Source organism: Columba livia, chromosome 7 (assembly GCF_036013475.1).
Source record: "Columba livia isolate bColLiv1 breed racing homer chromosome 7, bColLiv1.pat.W.v2, whole genome shotgun sequence".
In the NCBI taxonomy this organism is placed as follows: domain Eukaryota; kingdom Metazoa; phylum Chordata; class Aves; order Columbiformes; family Columbidae; genus Columba; species Columba livia.
Genome location: NC_088608.1, coordinates 19,905,647 through 19,923,139, shown reverse-complemented (window position 1 = coordinate 19,923,139; position 17,493 = coordinate 19,905,647). Strand labels below are relative to the sequence as shown.

General features: G+C 36.8%; 1 protein-coding gene across 10 annotated transcripts in view; it reads left to right on the top strand.

Annotated features, from left to right (window-relative positions):
• The window catches only part of LOC102093056 (sodium channel protein type 1 subunit alpha), a 95,543-nt gene that overhangs the window by 40,705 nt on the left and 37,345 nt on the right, over window positions 1–17,493 (top strand). For 7 of the 10 annotated variants that reach the window (XM_065069672.1, XM_065069664.1, XM_065069668.1 and 4 more), the window contains 12 exons: window positions 1,024–1,111; window positions 1,902–2,030; window positions 2,549–2,640; window positions 3,748–4,020; window positions 9,439–9,502; window positions 10,113–10,254; window positions 10,409–10,615; window positions 11,095–11,400; window positions 12,126–12,506; window positions 13,683–13,815; window positions 14,680–14,918; window positions 16,991–17,164. In XM_065069672.1, the coding sequence (XP_064925744.1) occupies window positions 1,024–1,111; window positions 1,902–2,030; window positions 2,549–2,640; window positions 3,748–4,020; window positions 9,439–9,502; window positions 10,113–10,254; window positions 10,409–10,615; window positions 11,095–11,400; window positions 12,126–12,506; window positions 13,683–13,815; window positions 14,680–14,918; window positions 16,991–17,164 (2,228 nt within the window). Of the gene's footprint in view, window positions 1–1,023; window positions 1,112–1,901; window positions 2,031–2,548; window positions 2,641–2,738; window positions 2,831–3,747; window positions 4,021–9,438; window positions 9,503–10,112; window positions 10,255–10,408; window positions 10,616–11,094; window positions 11,401–12,125; window positions 12,507–13,682; window positions 13,816–14,679; window positions 14,919–16,990; window positions 17,165–17,493 lie in introns of all 10 variants that reach the window. The other 3 variants (XM_065069673.1, XM_065069666.1, XM_065069671.1) reach the window with 3 other exon arrangements.

Here is a 17,493-nt window from a genome sequence, read left to right as displayed (position 1 = left end):
GGTCTAGTTTGGTTATTTCAATATTTCCAAATTTTGAACAATTTATTTTACTTTATTGCCACAAAAGAGGATCATGCTGTTCGTAGAGCCAGCGTTCTTGTAAACCAAGAACACCACTTTTAGTGTATCAAAGCCCCTGTGGCCTGTCCCACCTCCCTACCACAAGGCCCTTTGAGCTGTTAGTCTGGGTTTCACAGTCCCAGAATCCCTAAGTGTTCCTTGCTGGAACTCTAAATACACTTTCATTCTGATCTTCACCAGTTTTTCATGCTTTTCAAGGTACTATTGATTCATTTTGAACTGATAGCATTGGTAGAACAAGGGATGCTCCTTTTGCTGCTAACGTGTTTTGAGAGAGCCCCAAAATGATATTGGAAAATTACTCTAATCTCTGAGCTTCGTATGGATTTCTGTTTCGCTGACTGAAGTATGTACTGCTAAGCTAGTGACAGGGAAACATGGAATACAGTCACTTCAGTAATTAAAACCAGTATTCTGTGTTGTGTTCTGTTTTTGGCAGACTGGCTGTGCTGGGTGCTGGGGTGGTGTGTGCTTTCTCTACAGCTCTGACTCATAGTGAACAGGATAAACATTTTTAAACTTGGATATGCCAGCTGTTGAGTTTAATACCAGAACTGCAGAAGTTAAAAGACTAACACTTATTCAGTTGTATCAGGTATTTCAGTAAAACAGTATTCTTTTGCAAGTTATTTTGGTTTTCGCTGTTCCTCAGCTCACATTACCTCCCAGACATGTGAGAACCTCTTCCTTCACCTTTCAGTTCCAGCTGAAAACAAAACACGAGGACATCAATAAATCAACACCAGAACATCAGCAAATCAAGACTAATTTTAAAGTTTAATGTGATAAAGTGAAAACTACTAGGTTAAGCAAAATATATGTGCAATGTTTACCAAAGTCTAAAAGATTCATGTAAGCGGCAATATTTTTCTCTACTTAAGATATATGGCTGACGTGATATTCTATTAATTATTATTGGGTTTTCCTTAACTGTATCTACATTATTCAGCATGCTTATCATGTGCACTATTTTGACCAACTGTGTATTTATGACCATGAGTAACCCTCCGGACTGGACAAAGAATGTAGAGTAAGTTGCTTATGTTATTTGAAGATATCTTGGAGTGTTCCTCTGAGAGTCAGCATGTCAGTAACTGCACTCGTGTGTGCTGGCAGGAGCTGCCATGAGCCACTTCTACTGTTTCCTCTCTAAACTATGTAGAAATGTTGAATAATGATTTACATCTCCTTCTAGTAGAATGATTGGGTAGAAAAAATTGGAAGTAGTTTACAGATATTATTCTACTGAGATTCCACTAGTGTTCTCTCGTTCTAATGGTTTTTACCTCCTCCCAATGTTTTCACCCCTCCTTTATACCACTACATTAATAGCAGAACTGTGGTCATCTATTTGTACACATCAGTTAAGGACAGCACGTAAGCAAAAGTATTCCTTAAGTGAGAATGCAGTGCATGCTTGCGTTCTTCCCTTTTTAGAGTTAATACTAGATGGTTTAGATTTTAGGGATTCAGACAGTATCCAGTAACTTATGCTCATGGCTTACTTGGTTAAAAGTAATGGATCTGGTGTTGCATACTTTTAAATTGAGTGTCACCAATGAATTTTAATATATTTCATTTATTTGATGGACATATTTATTTTGATTTATGTACAATGTCAGGGCTGCTGTACTTCAACAGCATGTCACAATTAAAGCATGCAAATACACAAGGGTATAGGATAAGTATAATGCTTATTTACTGCATTTGTTTTCAAGTTTTGAAATAAAAAACTCTTTCATTTGATCATCTCGTTTCTATCACAATACCAATGTAAAATGTTGCTACTTATTTTGATTAAGTTTTTCTATATTTTCCAGGTATACGTTCACTGGAATTTACACATTTGAGTCACTCATAAAAATCATTGCAAGGGGCTTTTGCTTAGAAGATTTTACTTTTCTTCGAGATCCATGGAACTGGCTTGATTTCACTGTCATTACCTTTGCGTAAGTTTTTGTTTTATGTTTTTTCTTTGAAAGCGAAGGGCAAAAAGGGCATGAAATTAGTATCAATACATATCAATTTCATTTAATGGAAATTATTGTATGGATTTACTTTTATCTAAAACAGTTTTCACATTCTAATATGCATACTTTGATGTAAACATAAATACTGCAGAAGCCATTAGTACAGCTAGTATTAGAACGGCTAATTTCATGTCCTGCATTTTTTTCTCTGAGCAGAAAAGGAGCGTCCCTTTGACTTCATTCTCCAAACTTACCAATCTAGTCTAGATAAATTTTAGGCTTTCAAAGTTAAATCACTACGATTCACTTCAGAGACATTTAATTTAACTGAAGGCTCTGAAAGCATATAAATGCAAGGCAAACTGCAGTGAAAGGTAAACCTCTGACTGTTGCTATTTAATTTCTTGCTAAGAACACCAAATCGGTCTTGATGAAAGACCCAAGTAAGTAGCATAAACTTTGCCTAAATTCTGAATAACTGTGATTTAATCCTACAGGTATGTAACAGAATTTGTAAACCTAGGCAATGTTTCAGCTCTTCGAACTTTCAGAGTATTGAGAGCTTTGAAAACTATTTCTGTAATTCCAGGTAAGAAGTAGTTGGTGTAAGGTGTTAGGCCCCTTGTACCTCCCAACTGTTCCTTTTTATCCTGTCATTGTGTTTGTGTGTGAACTCCCCTATTACAGATATGTGACAGAGTTTGTGGACCTGGGCAATGTCTCAGCGTTGAGAACATTCAGAGTTCTCCGAGCTTTGAAAACAATATCAGTCATTCCAGGTGAGAGCTAGGTTAAACACTGAGGCTGACTTTAATTCACTGAAATGGAATTCATATTTTTTAAACATAAATCTTATTTCTTTCCACAAAAAAGCAGGAATCGGAAGATATTAGAGTTCACTGAAATCTCTGATTCATTGCTTTTTAACATGAGCTCTTTCTTTTTGAAATCAGCCTTTGCGTTTAACAGATTCTTGCATGAGACATTGCAGTACACAGTGTGTGTGGTTCGCATCGTATGATGTCAAGCTTTCTTCTCCACATTCAATGAATATCAGTAACCCCGAAGTTTTCTTACCCATGTGTATCTTACCTACATGATGTTGTGTGGTATATGTTGGTGAATATTTGTGTCTAAAAAACAGAACTGTTTGAAATGTTGATTTAGTAAGAAGATGAAGGAATAAGATAATAAAGTGTAGCATGGGCATTGCATGGGGGATTTATTATCTTAACATTCTATGTTTTTCCAAACCGTCTCCAGTTTTATAGCATTAATTTTTAACCCCATTTGTTGTTGAACAGGCTTTTTACTACTGTCTTCTAAATCTAGTATGTTATAAAACTGATAGTAGCAAAGGTTTGGGGCAAGAGATATTGACAAATACAAAGAAAGAAGACTTTTATGTGAGATTCATGTACAGCATGAATTTTAAAAAGTCACTTGTTTTAGCATTAAAACAAGTGTTTTGAAATATATGCAACTCATTCCATTCACAGTTTCAAATGAACATAAATTCAGCTATTTATTCATTTTCACAAGTGAAAAATCTCTTCACAAAAATGTTATTTCACAGACATTATAATCATTTATTTGGGCTTCTGCATGAAATCTAGAACTTCACTGGGAGACACTGTTATTTTTACGCTTTTAAAAAGTTGTGAACATTGGAATAAAAATTTATTTGCATTTGCAGGCTTGAAGACTATTGTGGGAGCCCTAATTCAGTCTGTGAAGAAGCTCTCGGATGTTATGATCCTGACCGTGTTTTGTCTGAGTGTATTTGCACTAATAGGGCTGCAGCTCTTCATGGGCAACTTGAGGAATAAATGCCTGCAGTGGCCTCCAGAAAATTTTACTCTGGAAACAAATATTACTTCCCAGCTGAACAGCTCCATAGGTGAAAATGGTACATTGTTTAATTCAACAGTGACTCCGTTTGACTGGAAGGGGTACATTGAAGATGAAAGTAAGTATTGTCAGCATAATTCTTACTGAAGTGATTTGTGGCTGACCCATTTCCTAGAAATAAGGAGGAGAACAGATGATACATGTAGTTAAGATGGAGCAGGAGAAGTCTTTTCTCTCTCTCATAGATTACTCCAAAGGCTGGCATGGAACAGGGAGCAAGGAACATGGTCTCTCTACTTGATACAGGTCTTTTTGTCAGCTCCCTCTGCCAAATCCACATCTCTAAAACAGAAAGAGGTCCAAAGGCGTTCTTAAAATTGGTTAATAATCTTAGGCATTTTCTATTCCCGTACTCCGAAGCAATATCAGCAACAGACTGCAATGTCATTTCTCACAGATGTCAGAGACTTCTGACGTTCAGTGAGGACTCCAGTGATGGAGTCCTTGGTATTTGCATTGTCTATCCATTCTTGTGCTCCACTATCCTTATTATTAGAAAGGATTTTTTAAGGTCTAACAAATTTTCCTGCTGCAATTTAAGCTTATTGTTCTTATCAACTTCACAACAGGCATAAAAACCAAATTATTTCCTATCATAAATCACTGATCTCTGAGGTATTTAGAGCCTGTTCTTATGTTGCCATGCCCTGCTCTTTCAGTCGTCTTTTCGTACACCAAGCAACCCAGATAGTTAACCTTTTCTTCCTACAATTTATTTTCTGGATCTTGATCTCTCATCTGGATCCCTTCTTGTCTGTAAAAGTCCTTCTTGAAGGGCAGAACTCACATCGAGGCATTTCTCCTCCATAGGAGGCATACTAAGTAGAGAAGAAGGATTATGTGGTGGCATAGTAACTTCTACTTCTGTTTTAGATATCCTAGGCTAGGATTTGCTGTTGTTTACAACTGTAACATTGTTAAATCCTGTTCAGATTGTGGTCTGTCTGCCTTCTGAATCTTTTATAGCCTTTTACCTTGTTGAGTTCCCACTTGGTATTTGCACAGTTTATTGTTCCAGCCTGAACAGCACCTTATTTTTTCAGAGCATCTCTCCAGCTATACTGGATATTTTAAATTGTAATTGTTTCCTCAAACTCACCATCACCCTTATCAGATCAGTATCATCTGCAAACTTGGTAAGCATTCTTCTGTCATCTAGATTAGTTAAAACCTTGAACAGGAGCAATCTCAAAGATTGCTCAGAAGCATCTTTCCATTTTGATAATTTCCCAAAGTATGATTTTCCAACCAGTTTTGCTGAGACAGAGCAGTCTGGCAAACTGAGAATAGATAAAGAAATGCATTCCAGTACAGTTAAATGTGAGGTTACAAACCTAAGCTCCCCATCTTAAAAATCAGTGCTGCATAATTCATGTTCAGACAAGTTCACGTGCATAGACTGATAGACTGTAGTTGATGGCATACAGCATCTCTAACAAGGAAAGTAACTTTTGGAGAAAAATGAGAACTAAAGGGGAGAGAGAGAAATTGAAGGGAAGGGAAAAGGGAAAACTCCATACTACATTTCCAATAGCAGCCATGTATTTTTCATTAGCATCTCCTCAAACTCCCCACAGGTTGTCCCTGCCTACAGTGCTATTCGCACTAATTTGAGTGCACTTTGATCAGGGTGGGTGCTGCATGGGCTGGTTGGTTTTTAAGCTTGTGCATGTGCGTTATTAGGCTGCCTAATATAAACAAAAAGCTACAAGCAAGGAGTAGGAAAAAGGGGAAGGAAGAGGGGTGAATCTCGCACCAAAGACAATTGCTTCCCATGCCTGTCTGCTGCAACAATCGTGTGTTTGCAGGTGTAATGTCATGAGAATAACCGCAATGTGAAAAACAGCAGGACAACAAAGGAAAAATGGTGCCGCAGAGGCTCTGAAAAATACTGCGACAGCAGTTTACGTGAAAGGTTGCAGAGCTGCAACTGAGAGGCAGGATATATAGATGCAATTGGAAAGCCCTTAGCAATAGAGAGGCTGAGGCTAAGGCACCTAAGGCACTGTGGAGCAGCCAGGACTCTGACAAATTAATGCTAAAACACTGCAGCCAAAAAGCTAAATAGTATCCTGTTCACATAAATAATTGACCAGGAAGGCAATGTTACCCCTGTATTTAGCACTGCTGCAGCTGCTACTGGAATACTATATAAAGTTCAATTTAGATAGAATGTTGAAAAACTGGAGGATGTTCAAAAAAAGAGCAGAATGATTAAAGGGTTGGAAAACATGCTTTATACCAAGATAGACCAGGAACTCAACCTACTTAGCATATCAAAGAGAAGGTTTAAGGGGTGATTTGATCACAGTTGAGAAAAACCTCACGGGGAAAAGAAATTTCATCATAGACATGTCTTTGATCTAGCAGGCAACGATATAACAGGTTCAATAGCTGCAAGTCCAAGCCAGACAGTTTTCAAATAAAGACAGCTTCTAACTGTGATCACATAGCTGATCAATGACTCTGATGGATTTCCATTCTAATTTCTTAAATCAAGATGTAATCTTTTTGTGAAACCCACTTGAACATATGAATTCATGGAGATCCTATGCCACAGGGTATAACCAAGTCTAAACAAAGTCTCTAAATGAAGGACCTGGACTTTAAGGTCAAGCTTAATTTTCTGCTTTTTAACCAAGAATCCATAAACTCAGGCTCTGATTTCATTTGATTTAAAGAAGAGCTGAAGCCACTGAAAAACCAATCTGAATTGAATTAGTTACAGAAAAATACTTTATTGAAAGGCTACTTTACCGTTTGGTATATTTACACAGGATTTCGTATGTATTATGAAATTTATAATGATATTATGAGTCTTACTATGAAGTTAATAAGCTTGTCCTTGCTTACCAGCAGTTTCAAAGAGAGAAATTATCTTCTCACAGCTTCCTGCTCTCTTCTTCCACGTGGGCAGACAGGATGCAGAAATGCTTCTTAAACCAGCTATGCCATAGGGCAATTAAAAGAGACTTACCTGGAGCTCAGAGCAGTGCAATGTCACTGTCTTTTTTAGGAATTATACAAGTTTTTGTGCCAATAGTTGTGTATACTGTGCAGAAAAAGGCATATAAGACCTAGTTTTGCCACTGAGCTAATTTTTGAAATACCATTTAGAGAAATCTTATATAAGCACTTCTGGCATTAATGAGTTGAGCATTCTCCTTTTTTTTTTTTTTTTTTTTTTTCCCCTAGCACAGCAAATCTGATAAAATTCATGCTAGAGAAGTTAAAGTTTATCTTGGCAAGCTTGCCACAAGGCATTTTGTTCTAGGAAATAACATCTTACAATCTATTCTGTGAAACAATTATCCTTAGTCATTACCCTAGGTATATCCAAACAATGGTAACTTCTTTTGGAGTAAATTGCTCACCTACCAGGGATTATTTCCTATTCCCTAATCAAATAAAAGGGAGCTAAACATTTGAGGTACTGAGGGACTTTTCACATTACTTTAATAAAATACAGTTCAGAGTTTTGCATCTAGTTAGGGACACATGTTTATACCCCTCAGCTGGCATTGTTACAAAAATTTTCGTTTCATGATAATATTTTGGCCATTTGTCACAGTTGTATCAGGAAACCCAGAGAAAGCCCAGGTGGCTATTATTTCCTGTGGAGCTGGCTGGTACAGTGTGCTTACAGGGCACATCTTGTCTGAACCACAGAACTTGGATGCAGACCCTATTTTAGCAGTTCAGCTCAGCTGATGCAGTACTGATTATGAGTGACTGCTCCATGGAAACTGTATCAAGTCAGGTTTGCATTCTTAGCAACCAGCTGCTATGTTCCAGCATGTTTTAATCATGATTAGCTGACATACTGCAGAATAAGATTTGCTTCATAGGGGTCAGCTGCAGTCAGCATCATGTCAGCTACCTTTACCACTTAGAGCTGTGTTTCAGCAGAATGCAGTTCTGCAATGCACACCAGCCCAAAATGACAGCAGCCGCATGTAGTGTTGTGCACTTTGCAGAGTACAGAATATTGTACCCTGTAAGATGCAGGTGTTAGCACTAGACACTGAAATTGAGTCCTTCACAGAGTGTCAGAACAAGGTCTACATACAGCTCAGAACCTAACTTTACTGGATGGTGAATTTCACTCACAGGATGGAAAGATGCAGCTGGCTGGGGCACCGTGTCCCTCCTGCAGCAAAGCAATGAGCTGAGCCAGTATCTTCTGACACCTCCTCAGACGGGGAATTCATCAGCTTCTGTAGTAGCCCTGGTTGGGCTGCACAGCCAGCACAGCTACAGCCACGGTTAAACAGAGCTGCACTGGTAGCATTTCAAATGAGGTCATTTTAAGGGTAATCTAACAAGTCAGTTCAATGGAAAATAAATCCAATGTGGGATTTAAGTCTTCTCAGGAAGGCTAAAAAGTACCACCTTAACTCCAAAGCTGCTGTGCTTCAGAAGAATTGGAAGCTGAGGAGGTGCTATGGAGAGTATCATCATGTTCCTGCCCTGTCCTTACAGATATCCTGAGGCAATGCTTTTGGTCTCCATCAGAAATGGGGTACTGGGCTATGTGGTCTGACCCTGTGTAAATTGCGTCCTTAAGCCTGTGACTAAATGGGAGATCATTACTGCAGGAGGAAGTTCCTCCTGTGATAATTCTCCCAAAGTCAAGAATTTAGCAACTGTAGGCATCTGCTTTGAGGGGAAAAAGGAAAGCACTTAAGGATATGGTCAAAGTGAATCTTAATAAGCACAACGTTTTACACATCGTCTCTTTATTTTTCTAAGAACACAGAGGTCAATGTCTTTGTTGTTTAAACCATCTAAAATGTCCTTTAAATACAGGATCACTATACAGAATATGGAATGGTTGTCTACAGGGTGATTTGGTGGAATTTACCCAATTTCTCTTTGCTAAGATGATCAATAATTTCATCATATACTCCTAAAATCCTACCTACACAAGTCCATGACTGTTGCAGTAATTCTGTCTTGAGTTAAATTTAGATGTACACCAGGGCATTCACATCAGTCAGTGGACTACTTGCAACGTGCACGCACTTGTAATAGTCAGAGCCATTGGCAGCTGGTGGCTTTTTGCAGAGGTCACATGTTAGATAACTCCCACAAGTGTTTGTAAGTGGCAAACTGGAGCCCTCGGCAATACTAATATATTATCAATATATTTTTTTCAGATACAATTTAATTATTATAATAAGTAACTGTACAATATAATTTCACAAGTTTCAGTGATCAGACTGAAGGGAGAATTGTACATTTCATCTACATCCAGCAGCATTTGACAGGAATTTAAGTGTATTTTTGCAGTTTAACAGTAAGTGCAGTGAGTGATGGCACTTGCTGCAATTCATATTGTCATTCACTCTAAAGTTATGTTCCTGCTGAAAAAAACATCCTGCTAGTTTAAAATTGCATTTGAAATCACCTAGAGCTGTAGGAAAACCTTCATATTCCACATTTTATAATTTTTTAAAACTTCTTTCTCAAACAGGTCATTTTTATTTTCTGGAAGGGCAAAGTGATGCTCTGCTTTGTGGAAATAGTTCTGATGCCGGGTAAGACCCAATTTCGCCATATTATTACACCATGTACAAATGAGATCCATGTTCTTTAGCTGTGCAGTTGAAGGGGGGACTATATTTTAATTGACCACTTTCTTTTACATAGAAATACTAGGATTTTACTTTGGACTGAGAATTTGGGTTCCTGGACAGTGCTGAGTGGATTGGTTAAACAAGCTTAGTCTTTGCACAAATGAATCAGTAGTTTGGTATTGGTGCAGCCCCTGCCTGCACCAGTGAGGAGTAACAGATGGAACAGCTGGAAAATGTGTAATTTTGCAGTTCCACCTGCACATATGAGTACTAGCAGGTTGAGAGAACAGAAAACACTGACATTTACATTATTGTTACAAAATTAATATATTTGGAATATTATGTTTCAGAAGCTTAGATTAAACTTGTAACCCTAATTATTTATGTGCCTTTCCTACTTAATTTTTCCAGCATGCTTTAAAGTAATTTTCTATTAAAAATCACAACTACTATTATTTCTACTCTGATTAACTAAAGAAAAATCCACTTTTTAATCCTAATCTTGTCCTGGACATTTGAGGTGATAATCTCAAAATAACTATGTTAGGTAACATTCAGTTTGTCTTTGTAGGCAGTGCCCAGAAGGATATACATGCGTGAAAGCTGGTAGAAACCCCAATTATGGCTACACAAGTTTTGACACTTTCAGCTGGGCTTTCCTGTCACTATTTCGCTTGATGACTCAAGACTTCTGGGAAAATCTTTATCAATTGGTGAGAATTTTTAATTAAAAATAACCGAACCGTTTCTTTACCAGTAATACAAGAGGCCTAAAATCAATTTTCTTATGTAATCTTAATTTTAACAGTATGAAAACCAAAACTTTTGTTCACCTATTCTTGCTTATATATGTATTCTTATTTCCAGACGCTCCGTGCTGCTGGGAAGACATACATGATATTTTTTGTTCTTGTAATTTTTCTTGGTTCTTTCTACCTGATCAACTTGATTCTGGCTGTGGTTGCCATGGCCTATGAAGAACAGAATCAAGCAACCATGGAAGAAGCAGAACAGAAAGAGGCAGAATTTCAACAGATGCTGGAACAACTGAAGAAGCAACAAGAAGCAGCTCAGGTATAATTTATGGTGTAGTAATGCTAAAGTGTATGGATGTAATTTTACCAAAGGTATTCACCCTCTGCTTTCTAAATTTGGAGTTATAAAACTACCCTGTTGGGCTTTCAACAGAGCTAGCTCAGAGGTTTTTCTGATCTGCACTAAAGACGTTGTCCTGTGAACAACCCAGCCATAATCAAGAAGGAATATTCAAAACTAGGTATCAATTATTCATTATGTTTTTCTTACCCTACTGTCTGTTAGACTTCTGCATTTAGAAGTTAGTCATGAAATATAGAAGAATACTATGACCAACACAGATTTTGAGTCAATTGAATAACAAAAATCAGAAAAAATCTAGAGAGGGGATATCCTATGGAAAAAAAAAAAGTGTTAAGATCCAGGGCATTTGGACTAGAAATTCTGCATAAGTAAATTTATAAAAACCACGATGTCATGGTTTGCTCAGTGACACAAATTCATTCTGCATATGGCAGGCAGCAGCGGTAGCAGCAGCAGCAGCAACAGCATCCGCAGAGTCCAGGGAGCCCAGTGCTGGGGGAGAAGCAGGAGGGCTCTCAGAAAGTTCCTCAGAGGCATCAAAATTGAGCTCAAAGAGTGCAAAAGAGAGGAGAAATAGAAGGAAAAAAAGAAAACAAAAAGAACAATCTGGAGGGGAGGAAAAAGATGAAGATGAATTTCACAAGTCTGAATCAGAAGACAGCATCAGAAGGAAAGGTTTTCGATTATCTATTGAAGGCAATAGACTGACATATGAAAAGAAGTATTCTTCTCCACATCAGGTATTGTATATAGTTATTTTTAGTAGCAGCTTACATTTAAAGCATTATAGGCTGTTAGAAAACTACTTTAGTCTTCCTGGTACTGTAATATGACCCTGCTGCCTAAAGAAAGGAAACACAGAGATATTCATTAAACTTTATTATTGTTGCTAGTGCTTGAGAGAAAGTGCTGTAGTTGCGAGATTGTTGTGTAAAAAACCACAGAGAATTAAATGTAACTTCATATCTCTATTCTTATAACAGGATTGTTTAAAAACATCCTAAAATATTCTCTGTTTGATTCCATGGGGCGGGGGGTGTGTGTGTGATTATATATTATGTAGACTTATTAAAATGCTATAGTATTTTTTCCATTATGATAGCCTTGTATTTTCCTCCTGCTTCAGTGTTTGGAGGTTGGTTCAATATAAACAGGATACTGCATACATGAAGGAATGTGCACGTATAGACTCCCTTTTTTGAAGTGTTGTGCAACTACTCCACTCAGCAACTCTAACTGACGTTAGGAGAAAGGAGTGCTCATAATTGCTTTTGTCTTAAGAATCACTGAACAGCATTTCTATCTGCAAAATATAAATATAATGAAATACAACAACTTCACAGAAGCATTTAGTTTCTGGGAAAAATATTGACTCTCGTATAAGAAAAAAACCCCTCTGCTATCCTAATAACAGTGCAAAATGTGAAGGTTTCAGCTAATAATCACAAATTTTGTTTGCCTGCAGTCTTTGCTGAGCATTCGCGGCTCTCTATTTTCTCCGAGGCGCAACAGCAGAACAAGTCTTTTCAGCTTCAGAGGCAGAGCAAAGGATGTTGGATCGGAAAATGACTTTGCTGATGATGAGCACAGCACTTTTGAAGACAATGATAGCAGAAGAGATTCTCTTTTTGTGCCACGCAGGCACAGTGAACGGCGCAACAGTAACATTAGTCAGGCCAGTAGGTCATCCAGGATGCTGGCAGTGTTTCCAGTGAATGGGAAGATGCACAGCACTGTGGATTGCAATGGGGTGGTTTCCCTGGTTGGTGGACCATCTGTTCCTACATCACCTGTTGGACAGCTTCTGCCAGAGGTGATAATAGATAAACCAGCTACTGATGACAATGTAAGAAAGTTTTAAATAGCTTAGGCATCGTGGCCTTTTCTTAGTGCACCAGCCAGTGTTTTCTACAGAATGGAACCCTTGGCAATGCTTCCTGGTTGGTCAAGCTGTGAATGCTTCTGCATCTTGTAAAATCTTTAATAAATAAAACAGCTAAGATAGTTTTGCAGCCTAAGCATTTGCTTACAAATATTCTCATAACTAAAAATGCAATTTCCAGTCTCCAAGTAATAAAATATTAACTTACTTACACATTTATAAAAGCACGATGCTTTACTATATTCCTGTACTCTATTTTACTTTTGCTGATCTAAAGGTCCATCTGGCTATCGTCTGCCAAATCATAGTTACTATGCAATTGAAAATAGTATACAAAAGTGTTAACATATAACTGCAATCAATATGATGCTGCTATTACCACTTCATCAACATTAGTGTTATCAGTTAATTTTGAAAACATTCTTCCTTATCAGCCCTGTTAAAAATATAAGGAAGTTATCAATTCTTTATTATCATTTGTTTCTCATTCCTATGTATTTTCCATCTGTTGCTAGTGGAGTTCTGTAGTGTAGATAACAAATAGCTATTGGATTACCACATTTCAAAACATACAAAAATACAGATGTCTGTGTGAACAGACCATATTGCTGCCACTCTTCTACCACACACAACCTAAGAGATGATGTCTGAAAAAGATTTATTGCTTAGTTTTAAGTTTTCTGCTCACATTACTAAATTACTAATAAGATACTAGCATGAGGAAGCATGAGGAAGTCAGACTTTTCTTACTTGCTGCAGTTTGCCTAGGGGAAAAGACTATTCTATCACAAACCGCAGAATACTCTGTCAGCAGGAGCAAGGAAAAAACTTACAGTTTGCAAAGATTTTATACAATATTTTGAAATCAATCCTTTTACATTTGTTTAAATCCTTTTTTATAGCTTGAAGAAAATGCAGAAGTTAAGTAAATAAGCTCTCAGTCTTAACAGTAGGAAACTATTGCATCATATACTTTAAAATTATTTAAAAGATACTGAAAAGTGATAAAAGTCTGACATGATAAAAATTGAAGTGCATGAAGCACGTGTCCAAGCTACAACATTAATAACAGGGTTCTATATAATCTTTGCTTATCTTATTATTCCAAGGTGGTCTCACCCACTCTTGTTTTCTGTATAGGGCACCACTACAGAAACAGAAATGAGGAAGAGAATATCGGGTTCTTTACACGTTTCTATGGACTTACTTGAAGATCCAGCTTTAAGGGAAAGAGCCATGAGTATTGCCAGTATTCTCACAAACACTGTGGAAGGTGGGTGCTGCGCATCACTTAGTATTTAATACATTTTTTTGGAATGGACTTCAGTAAGTTTTGAAGTTTAAGAACTGATTTAAAATAGATTAATGAACAGATAGCATCCCACAAACTGACACATATTTATCAGTAAACTCAGAGCTTTATTCATTAAGGTTATTACACAAGTAAGCATTAAAGTTATTACATAAGTAACTGTTTCTATCTCATTGTTTTGCCACTGTCTACCTCATGTGGTCATCAGGACTAGAGAGTTATGTTTGATGGTCATAACTGAGTGGATGCTTATGCATATTAATTAACGATATATTATTGGACACAAAAAGGCCACTGAACATTTTTCAAATATATGCAACCGTTGTTAAAATATATGCATATTTTTAGCGGTTATATTCCTTCAGTTACTCTTTAAAGAAGTGCTATTCTAGCTGATAAAAACTTGTTTTTTTCTTGAACTAGGAATGAAAGTTATATTAAAAAATTTTACGTAAATGCCACAAATTTCAAAATAAAAAATTTTACATAAGAGAACAGTAAGTGGGAGAAGCAGGCTGAAGTGTAATCAACGAATAATGAAATATATCTTACAAATCAATGCATAAATTTATATTGATCAGAATAGTGATTACAATACAAAGAATTTGTGCTTGATAGATAAGCTTTGAACAAAATAAATTCATTCGATTGATAACAGTTTTTAAAGACTTTATTGAGAAGTCCTTTAAAAAGGTATAAATGGCATATTTATAGAGGTTAGTCGGTACCAGTTTAGATTGACATCTTGGCTGATACAATTCATACAAGATTGAGGAATGTTAGAGCAATCACCTAGTTACCTGTATGAATTTTCTTTACCCACAGAACTTGAAGAATCAAGACAGAAATGCCCACCATGTTGGTATAAATTTGCAAATATTTTCTTGATCTGGGACTGCAGTCCACATTGGTTAAAAGTCAAACATATCGTCAACTTAGTGGTAATGGACCCATTTGTTGACCTGGCTATAACAATTTGCATTGTTTTAAATACACTCTTTATGGCTATGGAACATTATCCGATGACCGATGAATTCAATAACGTACTTTCAGTTGGAAATCTGGTAAGTCTGTTGGCACTGAAATAACTGAAAGAAGGAGCTTTAATAGCTTTTTTTCTTCTTCTTTCTCTTTTTACCTCTTTAGAAAGTAGATTTATTGGATGTTTATTGGCCTCCAGATATTACTCTATCTGAATATTTTTGGAAATTTCACTGTCTACCTTGGCTCATGTAACTTAGGATACTGTAAAATCAATATATTGCAGTGTTCTGCTAAGCCAAATAATTTTTTTTTTTAAATGGCACCAACACTACATTAAGTAGAGTCCATCTTAAACAGAAGTTGATTTGTCTAACTACTAAACGAAGAAATGCATTACTACGAAAAAGACACAATGCAAATAAATGTAGTGTCACTTTTACAATCAATACAATACAAATCTTTAAATTATGAATGTGGTTTTAATTGCTCTGTTTCCTGAGCACAGGTTTAGAAGAGCTAAAAGAGCCTTTTAAAAAATATTTCTAGAATTTTCTGTGGATATGTGGATTGTTTTCTTTATGTGCTCTATGTATGTGCTACAAAAACTGTCCTGCAGTACTTTTCCCTGTTATAGTTTTCATATTTTTTATCATCAGATAATTAGTAAGATATATTTTCCTCATGATGTCAACTATATTTTCTCCCTTCTACTTCAAAAAGATAAATTATTAAAGAATTCAGGAGTTAATTTTTTGTAGCTTTGGTGCTTTTGAACTGACAGGTTTGATCATATAGATGTATCTGCAGCTGCAGTCCTACTTTGTTATTTTAAGACTTTTTCTTATTATGAGATTTTTAATAAACCTTGTTTTGTAATGAGGAACACAATATCTCAGATCATGTAGATAGCTACAGGAGTCAGAAGGGAGAATTAGTAGATAAATGCTGGTTTTAAGATACTTCAAATAAGGGAAACTGAGTTTCATTGTAAAATGTAACATCTTGTTTTGTAGCATTACACATATTTTTTTTGCAACCAAGAAAATGCCATATGAATCTTGCTGTACATCTGACTACAAAGGGAGTGTGAAAGAACCTGGCTATAAGCACCACGATCTTCCAGACTTTGGCTCCCTGACATAACCCCTTCTGCAGTCTAGAGGCTGTCAGGGTTATCTGCTCCAGTAGTTCCACTTTAAAGCTCCTTGAGAACCTCACCGTCCTGATTATTAGGAACCTAAGTCAGCATTTCAAAATGTATTAGTTCCTTTCTACCTCTTACTCAGTGGTTCTAGTCCTGTAGCTTAAAAAACAGTAACCTTTGCGTCTCTGGTTTTCATATCTGGAATGTATTTAAAGACTGTAATAAAATCTATTTTGAGCTTTTTAGTTCCTAGGCATAGCAAGTCAGACTCTTCTTGTCCATCTCCTGATTATCCCAGTTAGATGATTGTCTTCAGCTGTCCCATTATATGTCCAGCTTGCTTGAAAATGGGTTATCAAAACCCAAACACCAACATTTCAGACCAGGGCTCAGGCAGTCTTTAACGGAGGCATATCCTACAGGAAATTCTTCTAAGACTTCTCTCAAAGCTGCACGGCATCACTGCCTTGCTGACTCCTAAATATGAGTCCTACTTCATTCAGCATAGCAGCCCATTATGAGAAAGCATTACCAGCAATATCATGTTTAAAATATAGTCTTAAATGCTCATTTATTCCCAATGTTTAAATGATTGAGCCAGTCAACTTCACTGAACTTACTGGCAACAGCCAGGTCGAAGTTCCTCGGCTTCAGCAGATAGTTGTATCTCAGTTGATCCCCATCTGGTATAAATAATCCTACCTCTGCTCAACTGAAGGGGATTACAGCAGGTTATACCAGCAAAGGATCTGCCTCTCTAGAGTCTTAGATTTGGCCTCATTCATGCTGCTGTTATATTGTACCTAGAATATCAAGAAAGATGTCTTACCATGTAATTTCTTGGAAAGCATTCCATTTTATGTTGTAAAAATTAAATTTGGGATATTGTTTGTCCAGTACATGAATAAGACATTGCAGATATGTAGCTTGAATTAAAAACTTAGACAAGAGCTAAATCTGTAACATTATATTTCACAATGGAATTTCACAACTGCATTTTGAATTCAGGTCTTCACTGGAATCTTCACAGCAGAAATGTTTCTCAAGGTCATTGCAATGGATCCTTACTATTATTTCCAGGAAGGCTGGAATATTTTTGATGGTTTTATTGTGACCCTTAGCTTGGTTGAGCTTGGTCTTGCAGATGTGGAAGGGCTCTCCGTTCTTCGATCCTTCAGACTGGTAAATATACATCAATTGCACTGAGTTTTAGTGGGGCTTCATTAATTTTTTTTTTTTTGCCTTAAAAATTTGCTTGATTTTTGCCATGATACCCTGATATCTCTTTTAAATCCTTGTTACTTGTGGTATCTTACTGTCTTCAATGGAAATTGATAGACATCCTGACAAATAGATAGCAGTGGGTGTCCTGGGCCTACTTCCAATGTATTTATTCTATATGCACACTTTAAACACTGTAAACACCCTGTTATGCAGAAACAAATCAACTCCCTAGAGGTATTGTGTTCTCTCTGGTTAGCATCACAGGAATAGATCTGCTCTATAAATAT